The 13,198-nt window shown below is 42.9% G+C and overlaps 1 protein-coding gene across 5 annotated transcripts in view; it reads right to left on the minus strand.

The window, feature by feature from the left end:
- The window catches only part of Camta (Calmodulin-binding transcription activator), a 79,306-nt gene that overhangs the window by 53,308 nt on the left and 12,800 nt on the right, over positions 1-13,198 (minus strand). For all 5 annotated transcript variants that reach the window (XM_043414695.1, XM_043414694.1, XM_043414692.1 and 2 more), the window contains exons 2-3: positions 9,202-9,806; positions 7,489-7,774 (exon numbers count right to left, since the gene is read on the minus strand). In XM_043414695.1, coding sequence (XP_043270630.1) covers positions 7,489-7,774; positions 9,202-9,501 — 586 coding nt within the window. In that variant the 5' untranslated portion in view covers positions 9,502-9,806. The remainder of the gene's footprint in view (positions 1-7,488; positions 7,775-9,201; positions 9,807-13,198) is intronic.

Below are 13,198 nucleotides of genomic sequence, written 5' to 3' on the forward strand. Positions count from 1 at the left end.
CTATCCTGACTGTTGTACGGCTCGGACAAACAAAGGAAATTAAAAATGGAAAAGAATACATAGTCAGGAACGTTTTGCTTATACTAATTCGCTTTCTGACGCATACATACATTACTGTTGGATGTACGGTTTCATCTGATCGGTGGCTATCACTCCAGTATACGGCAACTGGGTGAGTTCGAACCCTTCGATGTCGGTAACAACGCAACGATCGGAATCCAGTACTTTCTTTACGATGTATGGGCCTTTAAATTTCGGAATAAGCTTTTTGTTACTACCGGCGGTAGTATCAACATTTCGGATCATGACATAGTCACCTTCGCTATAAGAAGTCGCTTTTTTGTGTCGTTGATTATAATAACGCTCGTTTGCCTCCTGACTTTTACAAATTTTCATAGAAGCTGCTTCTCGCATCGAGGCAAGATCACGCTCGTTATTCGAATACGACTCCAAAATCGATCGAAGATTGTCATTAATCTCGTGAACTTGGTCAACCCCGAACAATAGCTTACTTGGTGTCTCGCCAGTCGACCTACACACGGTATTGTTGATCGCAAATTCAACCTTTTCTAATACTTGGTCCCATTTGCTCGGACTATCGCAAAGTTTCGAAATCATAGGAGTAATCACACGATTAAATCGCTCTACCTGTCCGTTTGCGCGTGGCGTGGCAACGGCTACCAATACATGTTTGATGGATTTGTCGTTTACAAATTCTCGGAATTGATCGGACGTAAACGCGGTTCCGCGATCGCTAATGATTCGCTTCGGGTTACTATACGCCCGAAAATAACTTCGCAAATGTTTTATTGTTTCTTCCGACGTCGTAGATTTACATGGATACATTTTGATAAACTTCGTAAAAGCGTCGACAATCGACAGAATGTGTCGGTAACCACGTCCGGTTTTCTCCAACGGACCTAAATGATCCACATGAATCGTCTGAAACGGCATTTTGTCTTTCTCTATGCTATGCAAGAGACCTTCCGCTTTGCCACTCATGGGCGAAAATTCGATGCAACGCAAACAGTTCGCAATATACGCCTTCACCTTCTCCCTGAGCTGCGGGAACCAGTAGACTTTCGTAATACTATCGATTACCTTGTCAATGCCAACGTGACCAATATCGTCATGACACGTTCGAATAACATTGTCTTCCATACTCGATGGTACATAGAACAATAGTTTCTCGTTTCTGCTTTTACGGTACACGAGACCGTCTCGAATTTCGTAGAATTTATCTTCGGCTTTCTCGACTCTATCGCGGATTTTCCTAATTTCGTCATCGCGATCTTGTTGAATTGACAACGTCTGCTCGAATGAATTTGCCTCTAAGACAAGAATACTATGGCAGCGTGACAACGCGTCGACGTGCGCCATTCGCGAACCAGGCCGATGAACTATTTCGTAATCGTAATTTTCCAAGAACAAGGCCCAACGCGAAATTCGTGGATTGATCGTCTTTTTGCTCAACGTGAGACGAAAACTATCACAATCGGTGACGATCCGAAATTTAATACCAGCGAGGTAGATGTGGAAACGTTTGATCGCGTACACTGCAGCGAGACACTCAAGTTCAAAGCTGTGGTATTTCGCTTCCGTCAGCGTCGTTCGCTTACTAAAGTAAAATACCGGCCTAAATACTTTGTCACTCTGTCTTTGCAATAATATCGCTCCGTAGCCGTTCGCACTCGCATCACAATGTAATTCAGTTTCCAGATGCGGTGAAAAAATCGCTAATATCGGCTCGGAAGACAATGCTCGCTTCAGTTTATCGAAAACTCCGAGTTCCTCCGCTCCGAATTTAAACGCAACATCTTTTTTTATAAGATCATACAGAGGTTTCGCAATTATTGAGAAATTCGGTATAAATCTTCTGAAATAACTCGCTAGACTAACGAATCGATGCAACTCCTTTGTGTTTCGCGGAACTGGATAGTTCAATACGGAATCGACGTTATCTTTACTCGGACGAATACCGTGCTCGTTAATCAAATACCCCAAGTACGTTATTTCTTTCCGCGCGAAAAAACATTTATCGAGTCGAAACTTCAATCGGTGCTTCCTAGCCGTCTCGAATACCTCTTTAAGAATTTCTAAATGCTCGTCGAGATTTTGGGTGGCTATTAAAATATCGTCAAGATACAGCAAAACTTTATTCTCACGGATCAATTCTCTGAAAACCCCGTTAACAAACCGTTGAAATACGCGTGGTGCGTTTGTCAACCCGAAGGGCATTCGCTGGTACTCAAATTGTCCGAACGGCGTCACGAACGAAGTATATTTTATTGAGCACTCGGACATCTTCACGTGATAAAACCCATTCTTCAGATCAAGACTAGTAAAATACTTTTTATCTTTTAAACGGTCAAGGTGATCGTCGATCAATGGCGCTGGAAAATTATCTTTTACCGTGATTTTGTTTAATTCGCGATAATCAACGCAAAGTCTTATTTCGTCGTTTTTCTTTCGCACGAGCACGATCGGGCTAGCATACGGCGACGCGCTTGGTCTAATCGTACCGTCTTTCAACAAATCGTCGAGGATGCTTTTGACCTTTTCCCCATCCGAAGCTGCCAAACGTCTCGGTCGAAAAGTAATTGGTTGCTCATTTTTCAAAGTAATTACCATTTCCGGTTCTGGCTCTTTCTCGTCAGAACCCCATCTCGCAATGTACTCGGACTCGTACAAATTTTTTAATTTTTCCGATGCCTCGAATCCTATTTCTGGATCGATATTCAATTGCTCGCTAACAAGATGCGGTGACTCGATATAATTAACCATCATTAACTGCGCGGGAAAACCAATCTCTTCCGGAGAGTCGTTTCTTCTCGCGATTTTAATATTCTCGTCTAGTTCAACTCTAATCAACGGATTTTTTGAAAAATCACGCCCGAGCAGCGCAACACACGACATTGTCTCCTTCGGAACTATTAAAAATCGAATTTCCAAATCGATACCTTCGACTTTCACGATTCTTGTAAATGTACCCAACACGTTCACGACTGACTTATTTACGCCGCAAAAATTATTACCGTTCGGCGGTACAGGTTCGCGCAAATTAATCGGAACATATTCGCTTCTTATCAAACTTACCGGCGATCCAGGATCAACTACAGCGCTTACAGAATGAATTCGCTTGCCGACTTCTGCGTCGTCAACCGAAAAGCTAACCTGAACGTAGTACGGATCGCTGACGCTTATGGGCTCGACTAAATTCATTGTATTCGCTGGCGCAGACTTCGTCTCTTCTTCTTGGCAATCCTTCCTTTGATGACTCGTTGACCCGCATTTGTAGCAAGAACCCTTCGTCCGCTTCGGTTTCGGGCAGTCGGGAGCAAGATGCCCAGACTCGTTGCAATTGTAGCACCTCAGTGCTCTCCGCCGCGACGTTGATTTCTCGTTCTCTGATTTCGAAGTTTCTTTCGACGACGATGACTTTTCCTTCTCCGACGACGAACTCTCCTTCTCGTCTTTCGCGGGTTTCCCGTCTTTTTTCCACTTCGATTCTCGATCGAACGCTTTCTTCGGTTGCAGCGTTACCTTTTCGAACGCTTCAAGCAAATCCCCCTGCGTCTTAAATCGCATAATTCGTGCTTGAGATTGTAGATTTGCGTCGTTTATACCGTCGATAATGTAATCGATTATCTCGTCCTCCTCGATCGGCACACGATTCGCAAGGATCACTTTATCGTGATAATAATCACCAAATTGTTCGCTCGGTTGCCATTGTCGTTGCTCGAACTTTTTACGAAGCACTAATTTTGTTTGTCGATGGTCAAACATTTTTTTCATCTCTCTCAACAAATCTTCGATGGGTAATATGAGATGATTCGGCTTCGAATGGAACCATTCAAGAGCGCGTCCTTTCAACTTCGAACTAATTAAAATTCGTGACGAATTATCGTCCAACTCATACGTCGCTCGTAGTAAGGATAATTGTTGCTCCCATCTCCAAAAGGAACCTTCGCTGCCGTCAAATTCACTCAAAAGATCCCGAACAGCTCTTACGCTGTCGTTTGTTGACATCGAGCTTCGTCCCGTGCGACTATCGCTTACCTCCGTGTTATTGCTCGGTGTACGTCCCGACCTTGCAATAGCCAACTCTCGCTGAAGTAATGCTCGTTCTCGTCGCAACAAATCATTTTCTCGACGAATCAACTCGTCCTCGGTCGACGGGCCTCCATCGTGCACTTGAGCAGTTGTTCCGATGACTTCTCGGCGATCTTCGTCGTGTTCCTCGATCTCGCTAACCAACCTCGCCCGCTCCTCGTTCAGGCGTTCCCATATTCCCGCGTCGAAATCCGTCAGACGCAATATCAATTCGGCTTTCGTGCCTCCGATCAACAAATTATTTTCACGAAGAATGTCTTTCAGTTCGGCAACTGTGTATTCATCCGGCTCTTTAGCAGCCATCTCGGTACACTCGCAGCCCGGTGCGATCGCTCACTCGCCGCAACAAACAAAATGTTCTCGCACACAGCAGCGCGACGCTTTCCTTCTAAATCGAAAATCTCTCTCGAGATTCAAAGTCACGAGCTTCGCTAAACGTCTTTAAACGTTAAATTTTCGTAATGATAAACGCAAATTTCGCAGAGAAAAAAAATAGTTTGTCACGATTCGCACACAGCGATTACCCGTATCGATCGCGATTTCGAATAATTTGCACACAGCAGAAATTATTCTATATCGAACACGACTACGATCTCGGTAATTATCGATCAAAATCCAAAAGAAACATGCGCGGCACACAGCGCGACAATAATTCAGCTCGACCGGACGCGAATAACACGCGGTGAACTCTCGATACTTTCACGTTTTGTTCTGTAATAAAACACTTCTAATTTTGCATTTTATCACCCTATCCCACTTCTGAACTATAGGTTTAAATAATTTAATCTTTATTTAAACTTGTGATAATTGAAATTTTATTTTAAAGAAGAAAGTAACATGGGGTCATACAATAGGTTGCGACGTTCTTGTTTCGGCATTTCGCCCTTCAACTGACTCCTCAAGCGCACGCACACGCACGCTATCCCCTCTCTGCAGCGAGCTCACGCCACCGACCGTGCTGCCGCTTTCTCGGAAACTTCGGCCTGTTAACCGTCGCATCGTTCGTAGAATATTGCAAAAATACAAATAAAAAAATGTATATGCCTACAATATCATACAGCCCACTGGACTGCCTCGGCCACACAGGGATGTGTCCATTTTGATGAATTTAAACGACCACATCGATCTGTATCCATTGGACGTTACGAGAATGCCAAATTTATCTGTATTTGTGTATACACATATCGAGGATTTAGCTAATACATTGGGCTGACAACGTTTGATCAATTTCTACAACGCCCAATCCTTCGAGCCCCTTCTCTGACAAGAATGGCATCCCCGTTGTTGCTGTTCCTGCCAGATTCATCGCGAGCTTAATTCGCTAACGATTTTCATTCGAGCTTGACTAGTAACAACCGTGGAGTTCTAACTCGTTTTAAAAGTTGGCACGAATGATGAGTCTTCGAGTGTTTGAGAACTGCGGAGTTATGTGGAGTGAAAAATTTAAGATTTGATCGATGCACGCCTTTAATTCGGCTGGAAAAAAATGAGAAGAATTGACGCCCTCGATTTTTCGCGAAGCTCAAACTTCTCGAAAGTTTCACAAAAAAGGCGTTGGATTCGGTCGAATAACGGATTATTCTGAACTCGATATTACGTAACTTTCTATGAGTTTTCGAACGTTCTCGTTGAAATATTCGCAGGAAAATGAGACGCGCGCGAAAAACGATCGTGGATCCAGACAGGAGAGGGATAAAAACGATGTAAGAATAAAAGCGACGAGTCGAATGAATATGTTGACATTACGTGAAAGGGATGAAGAATCGCGACACCGCCGACGCACGCTTCTCAACGATCGGGAAAAAGGAGCGTTCTCTTCTCCTATTGTCTCTGATTCTCGTTAGAATTTCAGTGACTCCAGTTTACAGTAAAAGCGAATCGCAAACTACTTCTGGCTCTCTTTCTCTCGTTTGTTCTTTCAGGGAGATCCGAAGGGCAGGAAAAGACGAGAGAGAGAGAGAGAGAGTCGGGGCTATCTTGTCTATCCGGTTTTCGGTCAACTTGCAAGCTTCCATCGGCTTATCTTTCCGCTCGATCTTCCAATTCGAAGGAACAAACTGTCGGTGAAATACGAGTGAGACAGAGAAAAGAGAACGAAAGAGAGACAAGAGGAAATGCAATCGCTGGGAGAACTTTTATTACAAGGTACTCTTCGATCGTATTAAGCTGCGAAGGAGCCTTCGGGATTCTCGTCGTCGTCGTCGTCGTCGTCGTTTGCCAGAACTGGAAACGATAAAAACTACTTCATCCCTTTCTCTCTCCATCTCTCTTTCCAGCCTTTTGCTCTGCCCTGCCCAAAGTACGAGCGCGAGCTTTCGAGCTCCACGTGAGCTTAAGCTCCTTCTTTCGCTTTCTCGCTCCCGTTCGACTCGCTTCGGAGCTCGAGACGTTTGATCGATTTCTCTATGCTTACATCCTCCTATCTCTTCCCTCATTCACATTTATATTTACGAGTTTATATCTATATACGTTTCTCCAAAGAAGTAAAACTTCTTCGATGGATTATACTTTTCTGCCTGCTCGAGATAAACCACCAAACGATGTAAACAATATTCCAAACTATTTGGAGGACCAAATTCGAATATTCTTCAAAAACCCAACGATTCATTCTTCGAAAGCAACTACACCATGAAGCCGAATTAAAGTTTAACTCGAAACTTGTAATCCAGTATAATTTCTCACTTCAGAGTATAATCTATATGCTAAATGAATTTTAGGCTCATTAGCATACGCAATGCCTGCCGCTTGATTACTTTTTTTATCCTCCTTTCAACGTGATACTGTCAAAATGGTAATCGAGGCCGAATCTAGACGGACAGGTGAACAAATTCACTGATCCAAGATAATTCATGCAATCAATCAATTCGTTTACAAGACAAAACGAAATTTCCTTTTCGTTATAATACAGAGGCTGCTTAAAATTGGAAATTTAAAAAGTTTTTCCTTGTTATTGTACTCGTTTTTTTAGCGAAAAATTTGGAGCCTCCGTATTTGGGGGGGGTGACAGCGAAGTTTAGAGGCTTCTTTCATTTTGTGATGCCAAAATACTGGACCATTCCTGCGGAGGAAATTTAGTAATTTGCGAAATTCTTCCACTGGGAAACAGCCCGTTCAATAACTTAGCATGATCGATTTTACGAGAAAATAGTAAAAATCGTGTTGTTAGGACTCGGAAAATGATTTTTGTTCTCCAAATTTTGTGGTGACCATTTCGGATGATTATTTTTGCAAATAAATGACATTTGCATTGGCTATAAATGTTCAGTTCGCGATAGACTCGCCAAGTGGTAAACGATGTGAAATTTCCATCAAACTGGATATAAAAGTGTTTGAGTGAAAATGGAAAGTTTAAAAGATTCGAGGGAAAGGACTCACCGGAAATGTTGTCAGCTACATCGCTACCGTTGATATCTCCGAGAACGGTTTCGTGGGCATTTTCCTTAGTCGTTTTCTGACGATTCCCGGTGATAATGGGATCGCCATTCTCGTTCCGGAGATGATCATTGCGCTCGGACTGTTTAGAATTTGCATTGATCGCACAAACGTCCGGCGATAGTCCCAGAGGCTTCGTTTTCGAGTTGATAACGATGTTTCCATTGAGACCGATCGTCGCGTTGTTATTCACGTTGGAATTGCCGTTGATGATGATACCGTTATCGGCCTGTTGAAACACGTGTTAAACCTTTATGAGCACGAGATTCGAAAAGACAATAATGGATGAGGAAAAAGCATTTGAAGATTGCATAATTTCATTTTGTCCATTCAGTCGGTGAATTTTGAGGAAAAATGAATCATTCAGCGATAATAATGAGCTTTCATCAGCTTCCAAACGTCTGTGCGTTGGAGCTTCTTTCAAAAATAATGAGACTCGAACAATCTTTTTTCTCGTTGCCTTGATACCGAGATTTCAATAGAATATTTAACTATAAAATAATGAAGACTTTCCAGAATATAATAGCTCCAATGTCTATTTCGCTGCCCAGAGGACTGTGATAATAAACACTCTTACAAAAGCTCGAGACAGAATGGGTGCGTTAAATTCCACAGAAAAAGCTATAGTCGGACGGCGCGATGCACACGTGGATCGAACAAACTCCATTCTCACTTGAAAAATCTAATAAACTCGAGTATAGAAAAATACAGGGGGTGTTTCATGTCCAGCGTAATGGTTTTCGGTCACGAAATTTATTACTCACTTTTTTAGCCCCGTGGAATTTAGACATTGATTGATTAATAGAGACCACTAAACTCTATTTGAAAAAAAACACACACACACACATTTCTTCCAGCCATAAATCGGAAAAAAAACTATAAAGGGAGACGTTTTGCTTTCACTTGGACTTTTTTCTGTTCACGAAGCATTTTCAATATTATTCTTCTAATCATTAAAATAATACAACTAATTTTCTTTCCGCAGGTTTTATTTTCTATTGAGTGAAAAGAACGAATCGAGGAAACCGAGTCAGCTGGAAAATGGCAACGATTTTTTTTGAGACGTCAAATCCACGATTGAGCTTCGTGCAATGTTTTTTCATAGCGAGCGTGTGCTCAACGATCATTCGAAAACTACAATTCTGCATTTACTTTTAATAATGAATTTGAAGAAAAAAAATGAGAAAAAATGAATTCGAGGATGTGTCACTTTGAATTTAATAGTACGAGTGATCCTTTTTCTCAGTGCTACCGAGCGAAAAAAATTCTTCGAAGCCAGTAATCGGACCAGAATCGCTCTTATTTTGACCGAAAGCAATTTTCTACACAATAAATAAAATCTCAGTCGGCCTTGAATCAATCCATTTCTAGCCAACCGATCGATTTCGATAAATTTCATTGAGCAAATTCATCAATTCCAATTCTCCAACTAATGAAATTCAATAATAAAATTCCTGAATAAATGATCGATCGATTCACACCGAACCGATTCGTTTGACAGTTGACATGAAACTGCCCATGTACGTGTTATATTTGCAGTAGTACATGCATGGAGGGTTCGAACATAAATCGTTGGGAAGGGGGCGAGAAGGAAATTGGTCAGACTAGGGTTTCGTAGAAAGGTGGCTAGCGACGTCGTAGTTGTATGCAACTCACCGAGGAGGTCATGCACGTCGTGGAGGAGGAGGAGGATCGAACGACCACGATTCTGTTCTGGTTGTGGTCGCTGGAGGCGAGTCCAGCAGAGACACCGTTGTTCGTAAGGGTTCCATGTGTCTCGCGAGCATTGTGTTGATGATGATGATGGTGATGGTGATGATGATGATTTGAAACGGACGTTAACGAATTATTGGTAGCGGTGACCCCTGTTACACCGACGCCTGGATTGCCAGTGAGTGAAGTCTGTCGGATGACGAGAACGCTGCCAGCAGGCTCGAGAACCACCACCTGCCTCATTTCCCAACGATAACGTTAAAACCGGAGAACGGCGTGCTCGACTCTGTTTGGTCGAGAAACTACGCCGATGATTCTCTTTGTCCACGTATTTCCAATCCTATAAATCCCCGAATAACTCCCGATCCTCAAACCCGTAATACTAATTCTCGCTTGCCCGCTACCAATTTTCACCAACTACTAAAAAATCCACCCCCCTCCACGGCCTCCACAGCCTCAGAACTCCAACACACTCGGACGGCTCCCACGGTCGTCCTTCTTCGCCGATCTTAAAGATGCCCTCCGGCTGTCACCGTCTCCACCTTTTTCTGCAAACAACAGACAAATACAAGGCTCTGTTTTAATTTTATCCAAATTTACACAATTTTTATTATTTAGTCGACAGAAATTCGTTCATCGAACTCTCGCAATCCTAATAATTATTTCTTCCAATTATTTTCTCGTCGGATAGAAAATTATTGAATTTTTTATATCTGGGACCGGAGATTCTTCGTTGCGACTCATCGCCCGCGAACCAAGCAATTTTTTCGGGTTTTTTATAGCTTCGTGTGGAAGGAAAATATATGAAAATGGGAAAAACAATTTGGAGTCTTCGTTGCAGACAATAATTACGATCTCCACGTTGTACGCAGCTGAGAAACTTGGACAATCAGACTGGGCGTATAGGCCAAGTACAAATTAGTATTAATGTCTTTATACTTTTGAAATATCCTTGAAACTATACCGAAAAGTTCACCACAGTAAGTTATTTCCGCCCATCCTACGAAGAATTTGCGAAAACAATTGATTTTTTTTATTTTCTAAAGCAGGACCCCCTTAATACCTCTTTTAAACAATCGCTAATCCTTTATTTTTATCGTCCTATGGATTCCTCACATTTTTTTTCTATCGGTCAGACAATTTGCATGTCAGGATTATTTAGTAATTATTTAGTATACGATTTTTATGATTTATATTGAATAAAAATGTGGTGATGACGGAATCTCCGGAAGCTCCCGTATGAATTTTACGATTTTTGAAGTTTTAATTCTTATGAAATATTCGTTAATCTAACCTGAAACTTGGCCAATGTATTCGCATGCACTTTCACTTTACTGTAAATTAAAATCAGTTATTTTTATAAAATCCGCGTGCTTTTCAGCAGCTTCATATAATCAAATTTTCCTTCGAAACTGTGATCATCGAATGAGCGAAAATCGTGACTTTGGAGGCGACGAGTGCTCTAGAGGGAAAAGCCAACCGGAACAAGAGGCACGCAGTTGATTGCGACACACGGAGATTTAAAATGCGATAATAGCCGTTAAATAAAATTTGCCAATCCAAAGTATGAATTTCCATGAAAATCAACGTGATGAAAATGTACACGTTGAATTGTAAAAATTTCAAAAAATTCGAGTTAGTTCCCGCGGTTTCTATGGCCGTAACAATAATTTTTATTCTTTAATTTCTTTTCGCATGTTCCTGTCGAATGGTGGAACGGTGATTCGCGCTTATACGCGTTGAAATATTCGCGAACGCTAAAATAGTACCGCTCGGTCTGAATCAACGGTATGAAATAAAACGACGACGCTGCCTCGAATGGAATTTAGTTGAATCAACATCAATCTGTTCGGCTGGGCCAAAGTGTCGTTAGCTTCCTCGGCTCGACTCCTCCATCCCAAAAGTATCAAACGCTTACACGACGAAAAATCATCATTTCGTTTCGCCTGACACACGCGCGAGGCAGGATTTAAACGACTATGTAAATGCGAGCATTTATGTACGCAACGGAAAAAAGCGACGTGTGCGATGAAGCAATGAATAAATTTGCAGGAAATTCGCGTTCTTCGAACTGACAATCTCGAGATAAAAAACCAGCGCAAACTACATGCTCCAATTTCATTGGCGAGGTGAATAAAAAATGTTTGTATCAGCCTCGCGACCCGAGCTTGGAGGTATGACTGTACAAAAGTTCTGATAAAGTATGAATGGCTCAATGACTTTGAAAAACTTTGAATGCAAAGTCTTTAAATGATCGTGCCGAAAGGATGATCTTTGGGCATACATTTTAGAGGAGAATCCACAGCTGAAGGCGATTCGATATCACGTATGAGAAGAGGCTCGATAAGCCGGAGAGCAAGCCCCGGGCTCGATCCAATTTTGGGCTTCAGAAAGCTTTCGGTATTAGCCACGTGTGTTGGTGAGTCTGAGGATTCGACGACGCCAAAGGAGAACAGGCGGAGAGGGCTTTTCAACAGAGAAACACGGGAAGTTGAAAAAAATGGTGTTTTCGCAGCTCCGAAAAAGAGTGCACATTCTCGTTTGCTGAATTGGAGTAAAAAAGCCCGAAGAGCAACGGTGAGAAAAAGAGACGAAGAGCGCAGAGGGCTTTCGGCATTCGACGTCAAAAGAGGCTCTTTAGATCCGTTCCACTTTGCGACGCCTTGCTCTCGCCCTCAGCGTAGGTGTCCGAAGCGGAAAGTTTGAGCCGAAGCTCGGTCTTGAGCGCGGGTCTCTTTTCGCCGAACATTTCGCCACTTAGCAACGTACGAACTTTCAGCATGAGTTTGACATGAAATAGCTTTGTGCCTGGTCAGCGGTGCGGAGTCTTGTCCGCGTAGGCTCTCACAGTCGTGCGTTGAGCGGCGTAAACAAATTATTTTGGGGAATATATTTCGCGAGGTTATCTTAAAAACGGAGCCGAGGAAAATCGGAGGAGCGAGTGAGGGCGTCGAGTGACGTTTCGATGTAGAAAATTCTCGGGCATGAACGTATACATGTACGGATTCGCTGGACGATGCGTTCCCGAGTCGGTAATTGGATTTGCAATTTAGTAATGCGCGTGTTCCTCGCAATTCCCGTGCATCGGGCAGCGCTTCCGGCGCAACGCGGGCTTCCACGTTTGTTGTGAATCAGCCAAATATTAATCGTACAACAATGCATCGGGTTCAAATATTTATAACTTATTTTCAATATACCGACGATACGATTGCCAAAACGTGCGAGAGCGTTGCTCGCGTTTATTGCGATATCACAACTCTCGTATGCATGCCCACATTTATAACGGTTCATTACTTTCCACGAAATTGGCTTTTCTATCTTGGCCCGTGAGTGATTGCACGGTTTTGTCGTTTCGCCGAGCAGACCAAAAAAATCGACATAAAAAGATGAAAAAAACGGGTAAAAAGCTAGAAAAAGAATTATTCGAAGGAAGACAAAACGTAAGAGAGTCGTGCACCTCGCGCTACCGTATTTCCCTCTCGAAATCAAGATGCAGTCGCGAACTGGAGCATCAAAGACAAAGAGCTCACAGCTGCGTGGGCATTCCCCGTTTGCATGCCGTTTCATGTATATGCATATGCATCTTCGATGCTCGCGAAATGCTCGCCAGCAGCCAGCCAAGTATGTACCGGTGGCCAATCGTCGTTGCAGAACCCAAACAGCCACGGTTATCTGTAGCCTCGTGTGCGCGTTCCTCCTCCAATCTACCACCGAAACATCGCATCGTCCGCGTTACACCACACTACATAACGTTTCTTGGCAATCGCGGAGTAGCCGATTCTGTGGTTAGATCGGACACGAGACACACCAGTCGCGAGGCAGATTCTTTTCTTATATTTGTATCGCAGCGGTAATGTTGCTCTGCATGGGCTCCGTCACGCGTAATCGACTATTTTCTTACCTAAGGGAGCTTCTCGATACTCGCGAGTTTCAAGAAAAT

Source organism: Venturia canescens, chromosome 3 (assembly GCF_019457755.1).
Source record: "Venturia canescens isolate UGA chromosome 3, ASM1945775v1, whole genome shotgun sequence".
NCBI lineage: Eukaryota > Metazoa > Arthropoda > Insecta > Hymenoptera > Ichneumonidae > Venturia > Venturia canescens.